We start from the raw sequence: 22292 nt of genomic DNA, 5'->3' as shown, positions 1-22292 counted from the left end.
GCTGTCATCAATAATTACAAATCGCCCCATTTGAAACAGTCCACCAAGTCTAAAATTGTTAGCTACTAAATCGCTGTTCGTTCTTTTATAGATAAAGGTTTAAGAGCAAACCAAATACAGACATGACTTAGACCATAGTCTTATTACGCACCACTCAGTGAATAATGGAAACCAATTAGAATGTCGCTAATAAAAAAATCATACCAAATTTTTACGTCTCTGACACTAGATGTGAATATTTTGAAATTTAGTACAAGATCGTTAAAATTTAATTTCTCAGCGCATTCGCGAATAGTTTTTTTCTTTTTGTGTTGCCTTTTTTGTCGTTGAGAACTGATGGGGGTCTCTGTGCGAGCCTTTTGGTGTGAGGGTGATTGGCGGGCCTATTTAAAAAAAAGATCGGTAAAATTTAATTTCGATAAAATAGTGCCCGAATTTGAACATTCCGTTTAGTACAACGGGAGCTAGTAATGTTTAACTTCTAGAATTATTATGATCATGGCCCCACCTCATTCCCCCACAAAGGTGTTAGCTCAACGATATATCTAGAAGGTAATTAATATAATTAAAAGTCATCTTGCAGACCAATATTTTGAAACAGGTTCCCCTAGAGAGTCCACATATTTTTCATTAAAAAAATTGTATGGTACCGAAAATACCGGTACTGGCTTTTGTTCAGTACCGGTATTACGGTACTAAAAATGGGTCGGTATTCCCGGGATTTTCGGTACCGGTATTACCGGTACCACAACCCTACTATCAGCTCTTTCAGCAGCTAATGCAGCAGCAACAGGTATTCATGCAGCAGCAGCAACAACAGTTAATGCAGCAGCAGCAAGATTTCTTCCGGAGTGTCATCTCATCAATCAGTATTCAGGTCCCGCCAAACCCTGAAATGATTCTCGATTCACTAGCAAACAATATCAAAGAGTTTCGCTACGATCCGGATGGAAACATAACCTTCGCTGCATGGTACGGCAGATTTGTTCGAGCAAGATGCTGCACGGCTGGACGATGAAGCGAAAGTCCGCTTGCTCATGCGAAAACTCGGGTCATCTGAGCACGAAAGATATGTGAGTTACATCCTGCCGAAATTGCCGAAGGACTACAAATTTGCTGATACAGTTGAAAAACTAAAAATCCTTTTCGGCGCTGCAGATTCCGTCATCAGTAAACGGTATCGGTGTTTGCAGGTTACCAAACAACCGACCGACGATTACGTCACATATGCTTACAAGACCTGCGTTGAATTCGAGCTAAGCAAACTTACCGAGGAGCAGTTCAAATGTCTTATGTTTGTTTGCGGTTTAAAGTCGGAAGGAGACAGCGAAATACGAACGCGGCTACTGTCGAAAATTGAGGAACGCGATGACATCACTCTCGATCATCTTTCGGAAGACTGTCAGCGATTGTTGTGCCTAAAGCGGGACACGGCAATGACCGAGTCATCAGCACCACCGTCATCGGTAAATTTCATCAAGCGAAAACAATTTTCAAAGCATCAACCTAAACCGCCAGTGGAGACAGCCCGACCCGACAAAAACATTCCCTCACGCCCTGCTGGTTCTGTGGAGGAATGCATTTCGTTCGAGACTGCACTCATAGGAGCCACAAATGCAAAGATTGTGGTATTGTCGGACACCGTGAGGGTTATTGTTCCACTGCCAAACGAACATCCAAAGCCAGTCGAAACAAAAAGCACCCGGGATCGTATGCTACAAAAAGCGTAAGTCTTGTGATTAATACCGTCGATAAAAGGCGCCGTTTTGTTACTGTGATGTTGAACGGTGTAAATGTGCGTCTGCAGTTGGACACGGGGTCTGACTTATGCTTATGCTTATAATTTCGAAACGGTTGTGGGAGAAAATAGGTAAACCACCCACAGTGCCGGCAAACGAACAAGCCGCAACAGCGTCAGGCGACCGCTTGCAGTTTTTGTTTAAGTTCAGTTGTGACATTTCTTTCAATGGCAAACAACATACCGGTCAGTTTTACGTTGTTGAAAAACCACTTTACCTTCTTGGCATCGATTTGATGGATGCATTCGATCTCTGGTCACTGCCCATTAGCACGTACTGCAACAACGTCACTGTTCCTTCTGTCACTTTGCAGTCACTCAAATCAGCATACCCGAGGGTGTTTAGGAGCGAGCTGGGGTTGTGTACGAAAACAAAAGTGAAATTGGAACTAATACCAGGTGCAACTCCAGTTTTTCGTGCAAAGCGTCCAGGTAGAAGTGGACGAAAGCAGCCGTGAATTGTTAACCATCAACACCCATCGGGGACTTTACCGGTACAACCGTCTGACACCGGGAGTCAAAGCAGCACCGGGAGCATTCCAGCAACTTATCGATACTATGCTGGCAGGCCTCCCTCATACGTGTGGTTATCTAGATGACGTCGTCGTTGGTGGTGTAAATCCTGAAAATCACTGGGCGAACCTTCATGCAGTGTTTCAAAGGATCAGCGATTTTGGTTTTACCATTCGTGTAGAAAAGTGCATATTCGCTCAGCCGCAAATTAAATATGTAGGTCATCTGCTTGACCGCAACGGTCTTCGCCCGGATCCATCAAAGGTTCAAGCCATCAACGAAATGCCACCGCCCACTGACGTTTCCGGTGTTCGTTCTTTCCTAGGAGCAATAAATTACTACGGCAAGTTTGTTCCTAGTATGCGCACCCTTCGGTATCCTCTTGATGAGCTGCTCAAGGCGGATGCAAAGTTTGAGTGGACGGAAAAATGCCAGGCGGCATTTAACAAATTTAAATAGGTATTGAAATCCGATCTACTGTTGACTCACTACAACCCTGCGCTTGATATAGTTGTGTCGGCAGATGCGTCGTCTGTTGGTGTCGGTGCAACATTATCACACAAGTTTCCGGACGGTACTCTCAAGGTGGTACAGCATGCCTCCAGAGCACTCACAGCAGCAGAGAAAAACTATAGTCAGCCCGATCGTGAAGGACTTGCAATAATTTTCGCAGTGACTAAATTTCACAAAATGTTGTTTGGTCGTCGCTTTCATCTTCAGACTGATCACGAACCGCTGCTGAGGATTTTCGGTTCGAAGAAAGGAATTCCTGTTTACACATCGAACCGGTTACAACGTTGGGCTCTTACGCTATTGCTTTATGAGTTCACCATCGAGTACGTCCCGACAGCGAAATTCGGCAATGCTGACAAACTTTCCCGTCTGATCAACCAGCACGTCAGACCTGAGGAAGATTACGTGATTGCTTCGGTCTCTTTGGAGAATGACTTAAGGTCAGTTACACAAGATACACTAACCGTTCTCCCTCTGAGTTTTAGAATCGTACAACAGTCTACACAGTCCGATCCTATACCAAAGCAGTTTATCGATACCTGATTGACGGTTGGCCTGAGACCGTTACTGATGCAGAGCTCAAGCGGTTTTATGCACGACGTGAGTCACTTACCACGGTACAAGGCTGCATACTATTTGGCGATCAACTTGTTATTCCTTCGCCCCATCGCAAGCGCAGTCTTCAGCAGCTTCATCGTGGCCACCCTGGAATCCAGCGAATGAAGGCGATTGCCAGGTCTTATGTTTATTGGCCAACTCTCGATAACGACATTGTTGATTATGTTAAATCCTGCCATCAATGTGCGATGGCTGCAAAAACACCACCGAAGTCAGCGCCTTTGTCTTGGCCTAAATCAACAAAACCGTGGCAGCGTGTACATCTTGACTATGCTGGACCGATCGACGGGGAATACTACTTGGTCGTCGTGGATTCTTTTTCGAAGTGGCCTGAGATTGTGCAGACTCGCAGCATCACTACAGCCGCTACAATCAAAATCATCAGAGAACTGTTCGCACGCTTGGGAATGCCAGAGACACTAGTGAGCGACAACGGCTCACAGTTCACCAGTGCAGAATTTCAATCCTACTGTACGGATAACGGTATCGAGCATCTCACAACTGCGCCGTTTCACCCACAATCGAACGGTCAAGCTGAGCGGTTTGTGGATACATTCAAACGGTCAATAAAGAAGATTAAGGAGGGGAGAGCGACAATGCGTGAAGCACTCAGTACATTTTTGCTGACTTACCGGAGCACACATTGTTTTTCTTCTCCGAATGGAAAATCGCCAGCAGAAGTCATGTTCGGTCGTCCGATCCGTACCAGTTTGGATCTACTCCGTCCTCCACCAGATTCTGTGCAGTTTGAACAGCCTAGCGAGAGCCGACCCTTGAAGCGTGAGTTCAAAGCTAAAGATCCGGTATACGCAAAAGTCTTCGTTAAAAATCAATGGAACCAGGAACAGTACTGGAACGTATAGGTCGTGTAATGTACAACGTTCAGCTCGACAATAGAAGGCTTGTTCGCTCCCATGTTAACCAGCTTCGAGATCGCGCTATATCGGAGGATCTCAACGTATCGACATCGACAGATAGTACGAAACTTCCACTCAACATTCTACTTGATGCTTGGAATCTTCCGGTTCGTCGTACAACGGATCCATTAGCACACTCAACACCAGTAGCACCTCTTACAAGCTGCTCTAGTTTGAGACCATCGTCAACACCAAATACTCTGGTGAGAAGGCCTACCTTATCATCGGAGTTATCGTCACAGTTATCAGTATCGTCTTCTTCATCTTCAACATCGCCAAGTTCGACATCAGAATTTCAATCTGCAAATGAAGCCGATTCAGCTGTTCAGGTACCTCGCCGCTCTTCGCGTGTCCGAAGAGCTCCGCAATGGTTCGACCCCTATCAGCTGTATTAGGAGGGGAGATGTTGGAGACGTGGACATCCCTACAACTCAACAGGAATTGCTGGGCTCACTGGTGGCAGCCCGCCTGTCACTCAGTTGACGCACCGAACAGCATCCGGTCAGGAATCAGAATGTGATATACCATACTATAAGTAATACGCATATTTTACCTCTCCGTTTGTTCGCGTCTCTATTTTAAATAAAGTATATATATGTTTTAACGTGTGGGTCGTGTAATCTTCTCTATCGGTCACCTCCAAACACGAACCACAACATTCTTGATCCTAGAAGCCTAGGTCCATGCCTTCAGCTGGACCAATTAAGAAAATACGCCAATACCTATTAGACAACACGTCTTATGGCGACATGACCGGGAACCCTATCGATATAAACGATCCCACTCTCTGCCAGAATTCTAACCGCGCACCGAAAATTTAATATCAGACTCACGGTTCGCGCGACCATTCAAGAACACACGTTACAAAATCACGTCAGCGCACAAACGTTAGAGCCCCTCGCGATTTTCCAAGCAACCTACGCCCACGAACTCGCAAACATAATTACACCCCGGTGATAAGGTGAAAATCTCAGCGCTCATAAACTTAGCAACACGATCTCAAGCGTCAACCTACAAACTCCCGCGCTCGCGCCATCATGAATCGGGATCGTCCGGAAGTCTCTATCCTCGATACCAACAATCTAGGTCCTTGTTAATTAATAAAAAAAAATATTAAAATTGAAAAATAACTCCCATATCCACTAGACAAAACGTTCCATGGCGACATGACCGGAAACTAGTGATATGGGGTCACTCTCTCCCTGTCAGAATGTGAGCCGTACACCGAAAGCTAAAGATCAGAATGACGGTCCGCAAATATATGAATGGCCGCAGGGTTTCAAAATCGAATTTATACACGCGAAGTCACATACACGCGAGCACACGCGACAAACACGTCAGCATACGAACGCTTAAGCCCTTCGCGATCATCTACGCACACCTATGCCCGCGATCACGTAAACTTGATAACACTCCGGCAATTGTGTGAACGTTTTAGTACTTACGAAGCTACAAACGCGGTCTCAAACGCGAACCCGCAAAAGTGGGCGATCATGGATCGGTCACGTCCGGAAATCTTTAGCCTTCATTCTAGCAATTTAGGTCCATACATTCAGTTGGACCAATCAAAAAAAAATAAAGCTCATATCCACTAGACCACGCGTTCTACGGCGACATGAATGGGAATTCTAATGATATGTAAGAACCCACTTTCTTTTGGAATCTGAACCGTACACAAAAAATTAAGTATCAGATTCACGATCCGCGCGCGATCATTCTAGAGCACACGCGAATATGCGAAAGGCACACGATTATGAAATAGAATTTATACAGGCGAAGTTAATACACGTTAGCACACGCGACATACAAACGCACACACGATCGAGCACGTTAACGTACAAATGTTCGAGCCCTTCGCGATGATACACGCGATCGCGAGTCCCTACGCCCGCACATACCTGAACCGTACAATAAATATCACATTCAGAATCACGGCCCGCTACAATTGGCCTAATGCAGTGTTTTAGTGGGCGAAATTGCCTGTCTCGTCTGCAAATTGTAGTATGTGATTCTGACGGGGAGCCCTTCCGAGAACCTAGCTCTACAGCTCCAGTAGGACAACTCTCGAAAAAAAAAATGTGTATGCAGTATAAGCTTGGGCATGGAAATTTTGATAAGTAGCTTTGAAATCTATAACAAAAATAAAGAATTGTGAAATTTTCATCTATGGAGTGATGCGCAGCTATGTTTGAATTTTTTACATGCACAAAAAGGCAAGCCGGGTCTAGCAGGCCCGGTTTGCATGCAATATTTACTAGGAATACCACGGGTTTTATACATTAATATTTATCTGAAAAAAACATTTTGATGAGTTCAGCTTCATATTAGCAGGTATTTTTTCATGTTTGGATTGATTTTATTTTTTTACCTTTTCTTATAAGAAAAAATCTTGAAAGTTTGAGTGAATTCTATACATTTCTTTTATAGGAAAAATAGCATACGATAATGACGTGTGTCATATTTTTTGGGTAAATACTTTTATTTCATCCACTGTGATCTGCTTGACAATTATTTGGATACAATATAACCTAACTCTGTCGTTATTGTCTATTTTTGTTGTCTATTCTTTGTGTTATAGTTGTCGTAATTATTCAAATTGTAGGATCTAAAAGCAACAAAAAGTTGAAATGGCTATAAGACGATATGTACATGTTTTCAATCGTCTCAAAGAATCTGAAATAATGGAAGAAATTCGAGCAAATTCAACACCAGACGATTCCGAAACTGATTTGCAAAGCGAGGAAGAATGTGTGAATGATATTGCTTCCGTCGATGAATCTGATGCAGACTCGGAAGAAAAATCTGAATATGTACTCCGGTTATGCATCAGAAGAAATTAATAGCAACCCAGAAACATTTATTAGTCGTGTTCAAACGAAATGGAGCTCAGAACCAATCGACATTCGACGTTATCTTCCGACTACTCACCTTTCGGAAAAAAATTAACCTTTTTACATCCATCGCCTTATACGCTGAAATCGGGATTTTCTGCGTGTTCGTACTCATCATCCTGTAATTCCGGAACCGGAAGTCGAATGAATTAGAAATTCAACAGCAGCCAATAGGAACGCTGTAGCTTTCATTTGAAACCAAGTTTGTAAAAATCTGTAAAGAATTCGCTGAGAAATAGGTATGACATTACCTTAGGAACTTGGTAAGTTCCCCCGGGGCATCAAGAACCGCCATAGTTGGCCAATGTGGTCGAAGTGCCTTCGGTGGGTCATTAATGATCTAGACATGCAAAGCCTTTTAATATATATTGCATCATTTGGACATCATGGTGGTATCAGTTTCTATGGAAATTTGCTGTGTGATTGTACTCTTCAACACGTCACTCCAGAACCGAAAGTCGGATCAATAAAAAAAATCAATAGCGACCGATGGGAGGGCTGTACCTTTCATTTGAGACCAAATTTGTACAAATCGGTCCAGCCACCTCTGAGAAAAATCGGTGAGATTGTTTGCCACATACATACATCCATACATACATACAAACATACATACACACATACAGACATTTTACGATCTCGACGAACTGAGTCGAATGGTATAAGAGATTTGGCCCTGCAGGTCTCGGTTAAAAAGTCGAAATTTCGACCGATTGCATAACCTTTCTATATAAGAACGGCAAAAAGAAGCTTGAATTTAGACGGGCATGAGAGGCCCGGCCTGCCCTTTAATGTTAGGATTTTAGCTTGCCTTCACAAGGGTTAAATGATAAGAATATCCATATTCTAACAGCAACATTCACCCAAAGTTTTTAAAACATACTTCTTTTCAGCTAAAATTGCACATAATGCTAGTTTCGGTACGATAAGTAATCACTACGAATTATTCCACTAAACCAATTCACATCTACAGTGAAATTCTAGTAACAGGCTACTGAAAAATATTTTTTTTTTAGTTTTTGAAATTTCCAAAAATAGTTAAGAAAAATTTACAGAAGATTACCACTAAACACAATAATTTTTTTACACGTTTTCCTCGAGTTTTCAACTTTGAGTTTCAATTGCCTTTGACAGAAAGCTACGAATATTCAAATAATGTGTGTGTGTGTGTGTGTATGAATGGTGTGAGCGATGGGAAGAAATGCTAGTGCGGATGACAACATACAATCATCATACGTCTCCCAACCTTTGAACGGAACGGATCGTTATATTTCACAGTGGTGTTCGGTGTGTAAATTTTAGTGAGTCAAGGTCATCCTTTGTTCGTTCGTTAGCTGTCGTTCTGCTGGTGCCGAAAGTAAATCCAGCACATTGTTTTCGCTGGTGCGGAACAATCGACGTTGTTTGCAGATAAGTTTTGCTTTATTTTTTTTCCCTCGTTTGCTTTCTTTCCTTTTCCCTACTTTTACTCTACCTTGTAATCAAATAATAAGACACATTCCCGTTTATATAACGCTCTGCCCTCGTGCTTAAATGGCCGAGGGCGAAATACCATCTGATGTAATCATGGAAGTCCCTGATCCCCCTAATACTCGCATTGCTCCCCGTATAAAGCAGTACCCAGAAGGTTCCTCTGGGCCATGGATGGTATATTTTCGGACCGGAGAGAAACCGGTTAATATTTTAAAACTTTCTCGAGATCTGACTGCTAATTACCCGGCCGTAACTCAGATAACACGTGTTCGGGCAAACAAGATACGTGTTCTAGTGAATGATCTCGGGCAGGCAAACGCGATTGCTTGCTGTGAGCGCTTTACGCGGGAATTTAAAGCGTACGTGCCTTGTGTGGCCTGTGAAATCGATGGGGTAGTGTCCGAACCGGGCCTGAAATGCGAAGAACTGTTGGAGCACGGGGTTGGCTGCTTTAAGGACCCCTCTCTTGAACAGATTAAGATCTTAGAATGCAAACAATTGTATACCGCAAACACCGAGGGAGGTAAGACTACCTACTCTCTATCAGGCTCGCTTCGGGTGACATTCGCCGGGTCCTCTCTTCCCAACTACATCCTCCTTGACAGGGTTCGCCTACCAGTTCGCCTGTTCGTACCACGGGTCATGAACTGCAGCAATTGCAAGCAGTTGGGCCACACAGCCACATATTGTGGAAATAAGAAACGATGCGGCAAATGCGAAGGAGAGCATGAGGATGACTCTTGCGACAAAGAAACTGAAAAGTGTATTTGCTGCGGGGGCCCTTCACATGCTCTTAAATCATGTCCTGCGTACAAGCAGCGCGGGGATAAAATTAAGCGCTCCCTTAAGGAACGCTCAAGGCGTTCTTATGCAGAAATGCTAAAGAATGCTTCGCCATCTGTCCCTTCCGAAAATTCCTTTGCTCTTTTGGCTGGCGTTGAGCAAGAATCTGACGACCCACGAGAGGGAACATCTTTGGTTAACCCAGGGGAATCCAGGAAGAGGAGAAATCCAGCCTCCCCTACATTGCCTCGTAAGGGTGCCAAGGTGTCGTCCACTCAGAGTGCGCCATCTACAACCAATAAATCCAACGGAAGTGATGCACAAAAGCCGAAGCAATTTGCTCCAGGACTTGGAAATATGAATTCTAACAAGGAGTACCCACCACTTCCAGGGACATCAAAAACCCCAAGTGTCCCCTTTTTTCAAACAGATACTCAGTCCAGTAGCGGACTAATGAAATTTTCTGACATAGTGGACTTAATTTTCACAGCTTTCAATGTTACTGATCCTCTTAAAAGCCTTCTGATACGTTTTCTCCCTATAGTGCAAACATTTTTGAAGCAGTTGACTACTAAATGGCCCCTCCTTGCAGCGATCGTATCCTTCGATGGCTAAGTCATCGAACGAGGTCACCGATTCGATCACTGTTCTACAGTGGAACAGCAGAAGTATCCTCCCGAAAATCGATTCCTTTAAATTTTTACTAAATAGTTTAAAATGTGATGCTTTCGCATTATGTGAAACTTGGTTAACTTCTGATATAAATCTCAACTTCCACGACTTTAATATAATTCGTCTGGATCGAGAAAACCCCTATGGAGGAGTACTTTTGGGGATTAAAAAGTGCTACTCTTTCAACCGAATTAACCTCCCTTCGACACCAGGCATTGAAATTGTCGCTTGTCAAGTTTTAATCAAAGGTAAAGACCTTTGCATTGCTTCCATCTACATTCCTCCTAGAGCCTCGGTAGGGCACCGAACGCTTTGTAATATCACGGAATCCTTACCGGCACCGCGGCTAGTTCTGGGAGACTTTAACTCGCACGGTACGGTATGGGGCTGTCTTCATGATGATAATAGATCAACATTAATCCAAGATCTTTGCGATAATTTCAACATGACCATCTTAAACACGGGAGAAATGACGCGGATTCCTACACCACCAGCACGCGCAAGCGCGTTGGATTTATCGCTTTGCTCGACATCGCTACAGTTAGATTGCATGTGGAAGGTGATCCCTGATCCCCACGGTAGCGATCATTTGCCTATCGTGATTTCAATTGCTAACGGTTCAAGACCATCGAAAACAATCAATGTCTCGTATGACCTCACACGGAACATTGATTGGAAGAGTTACGCGACCGCGATATCCGTTAAAATCGAATCCACTCAAGAACTTCCTCCGGAGGAAGAGTACAGGTTTTTGGCTGGCTTGATTCTCGACAGTGCGAATCAAGCTCAGACTAAACCAGTACCCAGCGCGAATACCCATGGACGGTCTCCCACCCTGTGGTGGGATAAAGAGTGCTCAGAGCTGTACGCGGAAAAGTCCACTGCATATAAGGCCTTCCGGGAAGACGGGTTACCCGCTAGCTATCAACAGTACGCGTCGTTAGAAAGGCGAATGAAGAGTCTAATGAAAGCCAAAAAACGCAGTTATTGGCGTCGGTTCGTCGACGGGTTAACGAGAGAAACAGCGATGAGCACTCTTTGGGGTACGGCTCGACGTATGCGTAATCATAATAGTACCAACGAGAACGTGGAATATTCAAACCGTTGGATATTCGCTTTCGCCAAGAAGATCTGTCCGGACTCTGTCCCGGTACAGAAAACGTACCGCGCCGCGTCTTCTCACGATACCGCGAACGAAACACCGTTTTCGATGGTGGAGTTCTCACTTGCTCTCTTATCGTGCAACAATAACGCCCCAGGGTTAGACAGAATCAAATTCAACTTGCTGAAGAATCTGCCTGACACTGCAAAAAGGCGCTTGTTGAATTTATTTAACAAGTTTCTTGAGGGTAACATTGTCCCTTATGAATGGAGGCAAGTGAAGGTCATCGCCATCCAAAAACCAGGAAAACCAGCCTCCGACCACAACTCGTATCGGCCGATTGCAATGCTGTCCTGTATTCGGAAGTTGTTCGAGAAAATGATCTTGTTTCGCCTCGACAATTGGGTCGAAGCAAATGGCTTACTGTCAGATACACAATTTGGCTTCCGCAAAGGCAAAGGGACGAACGATTGCCTTGCGTTGCTTTCTACAGAAATCCAAATGGCCTATGCTAACAGAGAGCAGATGGCATCAGTCTTCTTGGATATTAAGGGGGCTTTTGACTCAGTTTCTATCAACATTCTGTCAGAGAAGCTGCACCAGCATGGTCTTTCACCAATTTTAAATAACTTTTTGCTAAACCTGTTGTCTGAAAAGCACCTGCACTTTTCGTATAGCGATTTAACAACATCGCGATTTAGCTACATGGGTCTTCCCCAGGGCTCATGTCTAAGTCCCCTGCTCTACAATTTTTACGTGAATGACATTGACGATTGTCTTGCCAATTCATGCACGCTAAGGCAACTTGCAGACGACGGGGTGGTCTCTGTTACAGGGCCCAAAGCTGCCGACTTGCAAGTACCATTACAAAATACCTTGGACAATTTGTCTGCTTGGGCTCTTCAGCTGGGTATTGAGTTCTCCACGGAGAAAACTGAGTTGGTTGTTTTTTCTAAGAAGCGTGAGCCGGCGCAACTCCAGCTTTTATTAATGGGTGCAACGATCAACCAGGTTTTCACATTTAAATATCTCGGGGTCTGGTTCGACTCTAAAGGTACCTGGGGATGTCACATTAGGTATCTGAAACAGAAATGCCAACAAAGGATCAATTTTCTCCGAACAATAACTGGAACATGGTGGGGTGCTCACCCAGGAGACCTGATCAGGTTGTACCAAACAACGATATTGTCGGTGATGGAGTACGGGTGTTTCTGTTTCCGCTCCGCTGCGAACATACACTTCATCAAACTGGAGAGAATCCAGTATCGTTGCTTGCGCATTGCCTTGGGTTGCATGCACTCGACCCATACGATGAGTCTCGAAGTGCTGGCGGGCGTTCTTCCGCTAAAAAATCGATTTTGGGAACTCTCATATCGATTGCTCATCCGATGCGACATTCTGAACCCGTTGGTAATTGAAAACTTCGAGAGGCTCGTCGAGCTTAATTCTCAAACCCGTTTTATGTCCTTGTACTTCGACTACATGGCACAGAGCATCAATCCTTCTTCGTACAATCCCAATCGTGTCCGTTTCCTAGATACTTCTGATTCTACTGTATTCTTCGACACATCCATGAAGGAAGAGATTCGTGGAATTCCGGACCATATACGCCCGCAGGTGATCCCCAATATATTTTATAATAAATTCCGAGAAGTCGACTGCGACAAAATGTTTTACACTGACGGATCAAATCTCGATGGGTCCACTGGCTTCGGTATCTTCAACAATACTATCACCGCTTCATTCAAGCTCAATGATCCCGCTTCAGTTTACGTCGCAGAGTTAGCTGCAATTCAGTACACCCTTGGGATCATCGACACTCTGCCCACAGATCACTACTTCATCGTTTCGGACAGCCTCAGCTCTATCGAGGCTCTTCGTGCGGTGAAGCCTAAAAAGCAACTCCCGTATTTTCTGGGGATGATACAGGAGTCCTTGTGTACGTTATCTGAAAAATCTTATCAGATTACCTTTGTTTGGGTCCCCTCTCATTGTTCTATCCCGGGCAATGAAAAGGCCGACTCATTAGCAAAGGTGGGCGCTTTAAATGGTGACATATACGAAAGACCAATCTGCTTCAACGAATTTTTTAGTATTTGTCGTCAGAGGACGCTCAACAGTTGGCAAACCTCGTGGAGCAATGGGGAACTTGGACGATGGCTACATTCGATTATCCCAAAGGTATCAACGAAGCCTTGGTTCGGGGGGATGGATGTGGGTCGGGATTTTATTCGTGTAATGTCCCGACTTATGTCCAATCACTACACCATGGATGCGCATTTGCGGCGTATTGGGCTTGCGGAGAGTAGTCTGTGCGCTTGTGACGAGGGCTATCACGACATCGAACACGTTGTCTGGGTGTGCGCCGGGTATTGTGACGCCAGGTCTCAGTTAAAGGAATCCCTTCGGGCCCGAGGTAGACCACCCAATGTACCAGTCCGAGATATGCTGGCAACTCGTGATTTCCCCTATATGTCCCTTATTTATACCTTCATAAAAACGATAAATATCCCAATTTAGCCCCTCTTTTATTTCTCGTTTTTAGAGTTTCCTCCTGCCTTGTGGAACCGATCAGCTCCAGAGTGCCACTATGTAACCGCCATCGCCCTTACCACTACGCCTGCATAGAAGGAAACTGAAGCGAGAGCGACTCGAGGTCCGATGACTTTTGAAGGATTCCCCGCGGGTCCGAAGAATACCATCCGCCAATCCGGTACTCGACGACTTACTATACTGAGGCGCAAATTTGATTCGCTGATCCCCCTCCCCCCCCCCCCCCCCGCCGTTCGAGCGAAAGTTGCAAGTTTTGCTCTTCTTTCCCTGTCTCTCCCCTGTCCTTGATACAACTGCTGCTACACTGATGCGGAAATAAGCCACCCTTTGAATATCTTGACCAAGCATAAGTTTTAGTTAAAAAATTCAAATTAGTATTCTGTATTCCTAGTTTTAAGATAGCTATAATTTTTACTCTTTCTTGAAACTCTTGTCCTCCATCTTGTAAATAGAATTGAATCCCTAGTTTTAAGATTTCTGTGAAATTTCTCATAAATATTTGTTCCCCCCTTTTGTGTACTAAACTATATTGTTAGTTTTAAGATAACCGTAAAATATTTCGTAAAATACTATTACTCCCCCTCTTGTATATCAAAGTGAATCCCTTGTTTTAAATTTTTTCTTAAAAAAATCTTTTGGCCCTCTTTTGTATATTGAATCTTATTTCTAGTCTTAAGATAGCTGTAAACTTTCTTTTCCTTTGTAAAAAAAAATATTTCAACATTGTAACCTCCTAGTTTTAAGATATCCAAATGTAAAAACAAAAGCATTTGGCACCGCCAAGCTAACGCATTTGTGCCTATCAAATAAACGAAATGAATAAAAAAAAAACATACAATCATGTTTTGCCTTTCTCATATAAAGAAAGGCTATGCAATCACTGTAAAAATCGACATTTTAACCGAGGCCCAGAGGGCTGAGTGTCATACACCATTCGATTCAGTTCGTCGAGATCGGCAAATGTCTGTGTGTGTATGTGTGTGTGTGTCATTTAAACTCACACAATTTTCTCAGAGATGGCTCAACCGATTTTCGCAAACTTAGTCTCATCTGAAAGGTATAGCGCTCCCATAAGCTGCTATTGAAATTTTAGTTGATCCGACTTCCGGTTCCGGAGTTACGGGTTGAAGAGTGCGGTCACACAGCAAATTCCCATATAAACTGGTACCACCATGATGTTCAAATGATGTAAAACATATTAAAATTGATGTAACATTACTCTAGTTTGCTGGTCTGGATCAGTAATGATCAATCAAAGCAGCTTTGACCACATTGGCCACCTATGACGGTTCATGACGCCCCAGGGAACCCGCCAAGTTCCTAAGCTAATATCACACCCATTCCCCAACGAATTCTCTACCGATTTTTACAAACTTGATTTCAAATGAAAGATACAGTAATGCCATTGACTGCTGCTGAATTTCATTCGGTTCTGACTCTTGTTTCCGGGGTTACAGGGGTGTTAGTAAGGATACACTGGAATTTCCCATATAAATCGGTACAAACGTAATACCTCAGAGGCTAAAAACTATTGAAATGGTCACCAAATTACTTCTAATCGCAGATCTAGATCACTGATTGCCAATCAAACATTCTTTGAATATATTGTCCACTATCGACGATTCCGGAATTCCGGGCATATTCCACAATTAAAGTCACATCGGTTCTTCGGTGATGACTGAACCGATTTTCTCAAACCAAGTCTCAAATGGAAGGCAAAATATGCAGTTGAGTATTGCGTCGCCGCCCCTCCCCCCTCGCCTTGCCCTTACACCTCCCTCCTTCATCACTCCCCTTGGACCACCCTCACGCCCGCATTTCCTTCATTCACCCCGTATACCGAAATAAGATGAAGGATTTCTGACGCATCCCCCACTCCCACTCTACTAACCCCCCATTCCCTCCACTTTCAAACCCATTCCACCAACATTTCAAAATATAATCACATGAAGATAACTTTGAACTCATGCTGATTAAGCTAATTAAATATTATTCTTTTGCCTTTCTCATATAGAAAGGTTATGCAATTGCTCCAAAAACCGACTTTCTAACCGAAGCCCGGAGGGCCGAGTCTCATATAACATTCGACTCAGTTCGTCGAGATCGCAAAATATCTGTGTGTATGTATGTGTGTATGTATGTGTGTATGTATGTGTGTATGTATGTATGTATGTATGTATGTGCGGATTTGTTAACAAAATGTCCACATCGGTTTCTCGGAGATGTCTGAACCGATTTTTACAAACTAAGATTCAAATGAAAGGTATAATATTCCCATAGGTTGCTATTGAATTTTATTTTCAACCGACATCTTGTTTCGGATTACGAGTTGAAGAGTATGGTTACAAAACAAAATTTGTTGATTTGTCCACATCGGTTTCTCGGAATTTTCTGAACCGATTTTGACAAACTTGATTTTAAATGAAAGGTCCATTAGCTGCTGTTGAATTTTGTGTGGATCCGAGTTCTGGTTCCTGAATTACAGGGTGATACGTACGATCACGCAGCAAATCCCGATTCTAACGAATTCTGCGATGAATGTAAAAAGGCGAATTTTTTTCCAAAATGTAAACACAACTGTTGAATTTGTAGATCTAGGTCACCCACAGTCATTCAAAGTCTCTTTGGCCACACTGGCCACCATCGACGGATCCGGAAGCATCCAAAATCAGAATAACGGTTATATTGGTTTCTCGAAAATGGCTAGACCAATTTGATCAACTTAGTCTCAAATGAAAGGTGTTGCGTCCCCGGAAACTGATATTAAATTCCATCTCCATCCGACTTCCGGCTCCGGAGTTACGGGTTGTGGAGTGCGATCACATAGAAAACTCCGATTCAAACCGATACCGCGATGAATGCAAAAAGATGCTCTTATATATACTTACCAATTGTAATAAGAATGAAAGATATTAAATCATAGTTTGGAGAAATGAGAAAGGCACAATTGCACCTCTAGGTGGATTAAAACAGGTTTTTTAAATTTTTATTTAGATTTTTATAGAGACCCCCTAGAGGCGGTGTTGGGAACTAGAGGGTTAATGTTGAATCAGTGAATTCAAGGTTAACAAATGCTTAATACGTTGCAAATCATGCCTGGTTCTAACCAGAATATTCTATATGTAAATTCTTGTAAGAAAATTTCTTTTTCTTAACATAATTGCAAAGATTGAGGGAAAGATGGTTTGATGCAACGAACCAATCATGCTACGAAACGGCACGAAAGAGGAGAGAAGTGTTAAAATCATTCATAAAAGCTGCTAAATTAATGATCTCGCAAGGTTGAAGATATTATTCGATTTTATGCTAAATATAAGGATATTAGCAGAAATTTCTCTGTAATGATTTTTTGATACCCTATCAGCCCAGCGTATGAAATTGCATACGTTAGTTTTTTTCGCAACAAAACGTTTCAAAGAGGGTACTTTATTTAACATAGCTGGGTTATAATGGGTTAAAAATGGCTTTATTTTCGTCCAACATGTTGTTCGATTGAATCTTGCGAAAGGCAGCTATAGCATTTTTTTACCTGCCAACATCTCTCTCTCATTATTCGTTTCAGGTGGGATTTTCGATTGATTGACACCGGTGTAGTGGAGTGCACTGGAACTGCACCATTGTTGCACTTGCTAGCAGAAGTGCAGAAAACTGGGTATGTTCCATAGACACTTCTGCAAGAAAGTGCAGAACCAGTGCACTCCACTACACCGGTGCACATCAATCGAAAAGCCCAAGAATGATTTCAGATATATCCCAGTCAAAACAAAAAGTCTGAAATACGAATTTGCACGATGGCACATAACAAGGTAGGAAAGACAACCGTTCGCACAAGCTGAGCTGTTTGAGGAGCACCTCACACGGCCGCGGCTTGTTGTGTATTGATAGTAATATCTGTTCGTTAAAAAATGTTCAATCATTGCTTCCACGCTCAGTTTCCATGTTAAATGGAGAGAAAAGTAAACCCACCGCTGTTTCTGGCTCTTCTTCGTATAATGCATCGAGAAGCATAATTTAAATGGCAACTACATGATCCGTCAGTTCCTCGTTACCGGGGCTTCACGCGAAAATTAGTGCCATACAGTTTCTATGCATATGCTGTACACAACACGAACACGAAAAGTTTCGCGTACGGACCGAGTGAATGTGCACTCGAGAAATGTATTCAACTTATCCTGACGGTACGGTGACGCTATGTTGATGTTCTTTTCTGTTCGCGTAAGCTGACAAGTTGTATGAATCGTACGTCGTATATTTTCAATAAGGTGTGTTCAAACACATACATCTCATTGATGTGTTTTAACCTCAGCTCAGATGATAAACATGCGATGATGCCGGTTGTGTTCTGTCGAAGCATAAATGATGGAGATCACATGATGTGAAACAATGAACGAGACGTAACGCCCAAGCGGACAAAATTTACAGTATTTGGTAACACAACTAAAAACTCTTTTGACGTACTTCAAAACTTATTTGTTTTTCGCAAATGACGGATTTTCCAACAACAAAATTGTCGTAATGTTTCTTGTAGATATACGGTTTATCACTCCAATAATACGGATTGTGGTTCGATGATACCTGGTCTAGTCCGTTTGTTTTGTTTGAACAGGTATATTAGTATATAATCTAAAAAAAATTGAAATGTTTTAGTGTTTATGTAGAAACCATTGTATTTAAATACAGGTAATTTGCTTCACTTGTTATATTTCTTTTGCAACCAGAAGCATAAAAATTGATGTCAATGTGCTGTTTTTGGTCTATTCCGATGCTGTTAGGTAGTCGAGGAATATTTTAACATTCTCACTTATTAGAAAGAAAAAATATGATCCGATTTTGTCTATTTTCCCATTTTTTCAGGCCAAAATACGTCATATGGTTGATACACACGGATTGCTCTGATAATTCAACTTTACAGCAGCATGTCTAGTGAAAACATCATGCGCGAATTCCAGATCTCTAGATTATCAATTTCCAGATTATCTGAAATATGTACACAAATTCTTGTTTGTTTTTGCCATCACAGATCAAGGATCGTTTGGCCTGAGACACATATCAATATGGTCAAATGTGCAGTGGAATGAAACAAATGAATAAAGACAAGTTTTCATCCAGCTTATTTTCCATTATGCTTCATCGCAAAATTAGTGTTATACGGATTAATACTTTTACAATGTAGATATGATTTTAAAATGTTATCATTCTTTAGTGATGGCACAAAACTGACCATTAACAATCGAAAAGGCAAATCAAGTTAATATGTACAAGGATCTTTTAATTCAATTCTTTTTCCATTATGTATTCGTCCTAGTAAGGACGGTGTGCAGTTACGGACAAAACAATAAAATAGCGGTAAGCTTGAATTTAGTTGGTACCGCCACACGGTACTATCTTTGATTTTAGGCCTGAGTTTAGTCCGGCCTAAGACGTTAGTACCTGTCATTGCAGAAATGGCTGCATCCTGAAGCCAAATGAAAACAGTGTAAAAGGCCTCCATGTTCCTCTTGCATACATCTCAATAATTTGAATCAATTTTTCGAACTTTATGTGCAATATTATGGGCCATGTTGCACACAAACCATATGAGGGCAAGTAAGCAAGTTTTATCTCGTACGAAAAACAGGTGTAATCCAATTTTAAATGCATTTTTTTAAATATTCTTTATCGTCCTATATCTAGAAGGTGCTACACGCTCATTTCAAAACGCCACATCGAAGAGTTATATTTCAGGTTAGCAGAAGTCGAATCATATTGAAACAAACTGTCGAACGAAATTTTATAATTGGATTCAGAGATGAAAATTGTTTTCGTTCGTTAGTTTACCTATGGCTATCAAAATGAGTGAAGTTTAATTTGCTCACAATTATTAAACAATTAAATTTAAATGTTATCGGAGCTTGCTTGTATTATTTCGTAATTTATAATTTTCTAGAATATCTTGAACGATGTGCATTTCCGCTGTAGTGCAAATTTTCGGTTAATTCTTTATGATAGAACAGATATGCACAGGGTACGAGAGAGCTGTGAAAGCTGAGACTAGACAGATGACTTGGCAAAATGACGCAAAAAGTTGAATACGGAAAAATCGCTTAAATCGTATCGGAACTTAAGGGGGCTTGTGTAAGGTGTTATCGGCAAAAAATTGGATACTTTAATTTTTTTTCGATGCAAAGATTCTTTGACTTTTCAGTCAGGCGCCACATCGAAATCTTGTTTTGCGGTATACACCATAACTCAAAATCTACTGGACAAACGTTGAGACATTTGCACAGTTGTTTTTCACAACATTTCACAAGTAATTAAGGGAGCTTTTATTTTTTGGTCGATTTTCGATTTTTTCGTAGTACTTTGAAACCAAAGTCCGATTATTGCTAAAACAACGATTAACATGTTATTGTAAAATAATAATATTTAGCAGTTTGCAAAAAGCTCTTGTTGCCTGGGCAATGATGTGAAGAAGAAGAATTGTGCAAAATTCAAAACGATTGGTCCAAGAAATTTTGTCTGCATCCAGTATCAGGTTCAATTTGTAAATTTATAATTGTCAATTCATTATCAGACAGATTATTAATTAAAATTACTGGAATTTTGGTATTTCAGGCATGATTGGATAATCGTGCTGATAATTTGAATTACTTCATTTTCAGCAAAGTAGATTTGCCAAATTCTATATGCATGGTTAGTAGACTGGTTGGGTAGGATGGTATAAGCCCCACCAGGCTAAAATTTCAGATTTCCATTCCATGGATGACATAATTATCTGAAGCAAATAAATAATTTTTATGGCATTTTTCATGTGTTGCAGAACAGCAACTGATACAAACTTTTCAAAAGATGTAAGCTTCCACTCTTTTTCTATAAGCATTTGATTTAATTTGGAACAGTCAGATTTGGCTGAACTGACAAACTACTAAGTGTAATGTTAGAGAAACTCTTCAAGCCCTTGGAGTGGCTAGCGCCTAACAATACAACTCTATAACGTTCTCGATAGTATGCACCATTATTAGGAAACTAACGTTTTAGTCAAGTAGGGATCTTAAATAATAAATTGTTTAAGCGGTTACTCCACTGTAGAATTTAAAAAAAAATGATTTTTTATTTATTAGTCTAAAATGTGCTTTAGGATGTAAAAAATGATATCCTAAAACATGGAGAACGAAAACAATTCAAAAATATTATTTTCAATTTTGCCGCAACGCTTCTTATGTATAACCCATGTGTACTGCAATCTTTAACCGCGTTTTTCTAGAAACCTGGCCGGAAATGTAACTCGAGCAAATGATTTTTGGTCGCTTTGAAATTTTCACAGTATATTTAAAATTGATTTTTCTAGTCACGTACGCAGGATTAAATTTTTTATTGCTTACCTTTTTATTGATTAACGATTTTGTGTAGATTTTTATGTCATTCTCTACGTTTTTTCACTCAAAACTGCGCCATTTCGCTTAAAATCAAAATATCGAAAAAATCCTACGTACATCGCTATTGACATAAGGAATCAGAAAAACTTTAGTTTTTGGCGCTAGGTCAAAAATCACGGGAGATAGATTTCCGACCGTGGACCCCTTCCAAAAAAACGCGCATGAGGTGAAAATGCTGCAAAGCCGCCATCTTGTGATGAAATAGCTCGAAAAAATTATTTTATTTGATACAATACTTATGTTATAAATCCCATTCAACAAGATGTCGATTCACCATTTTATTGAGCAATGAAAAAATTCTCGAAATAATCAGACTATTAAATGGCATAAACAGTGAATTTTAAATTAACTTTATTGTACAGTTTTTTAACGTAGCCGTGTATTGCTGATCAGAACGCAGCAATGCAAATGGCAGAATTATGTTACCGGAAGAAGACAAAAATATGCAAAAATTTGTCATGCTTCTCTTGCATACATTTCGTTATTTTGAATCCTCTTTTCGGCTTTCTTCTGGATAAATATGGGTCTCTTTACTCACAATAAAGATGGCAATAAATAAGCCAGTTTATCAGGTAGGAAAGACAAGCACTGTCGAACTACACTAATAAAATAAAATACCAATTAATGCGTAGAAAACTACGCATTTTCAATAAAAGTGGAATAACCCAGTGGGTAAAGAGTTCGTATCCATAAATGAATACAGCTCTTGTACGTCAACCTGGGTATGTTTTACCCTTTATTTTTCGCAGAACTGTTACAACAACACGCGTGAAAAATAGCTATTCATGAAAATCGCGCCAGAATGAAAAATACTGTCAATAGAATTATTTCTGAAATTAAAAAAAAAACATAAAAAACATTCATTTCGCATTATTGTCTCCTTAACTACTTAACAAAATAAAACCGCCAACTGGATATATTTTTAATGGCTGGATCTTTTGGCTGCTCCAAAAATGCCAAACGCATATTTGCAACATTCTCAGTAGTTTAAACAGCCGTTTTTTATGAGCATTGCCGAAATGTTCCGTTTCCGCCACGTACTCAGAT

General features: G+C 41.4%; 2 protein-coding genes across 8 annotated transcripts in view; both read left to right on the top strand.

Annotated features, from left to right (window-relative positions):
- The window catches only part of LOC131682774 (zinc finger protein 608), a 138736-nt gene that overhangs the window by 15346 nt on the left and 101098 nt on the right, over window positions 1-22292 (top strand). The window lies entirely within an intron of this gene.
- Window positions 3425-5812, top strand: LOC131682780 (uncharacterized protein K02A2.6-like). The gene has a single exon (XM_058964518.1). It carries the CDS (start codon window positions 3544-3546, stop codon window positions 4303-4305), a length of 762 nt encoding a protein of 253 aa, XP_058820501.1. The 5' UTR covers window positions 3425-3543; the 3' UTR covers window positions 4306-5812.

The sequence above is a fragment of the Topomyia yanbarensis genome, chromosome 2, assembly GCF_030247195.1.
Source record: "Topomyia yanbarensis strain Yona2022 chromosome 2, ASM3024719v1, whole genome shotgun sequence".
Lineage (NCBI taxonomy): Eukaryota > Metazoa > Arthropoda > Insecta > Diptera > Culicidae > Topomyia > Topomyia yanbarensis.
The sequence above is the reverse complement of the archived record's forward strand: the minus strand, read 5'-3'. Positions and strand labels throughout refer to the sequence as shown.

Coding starts and splice junctions, on each gene's coding strand:
- LOC131682780 (XM_058964518.1), top strand. CDS start 3,544: ATGAAGGCGATTGCCAGGTCTTATGTTTATTGGCCAACTCTCGATAAC.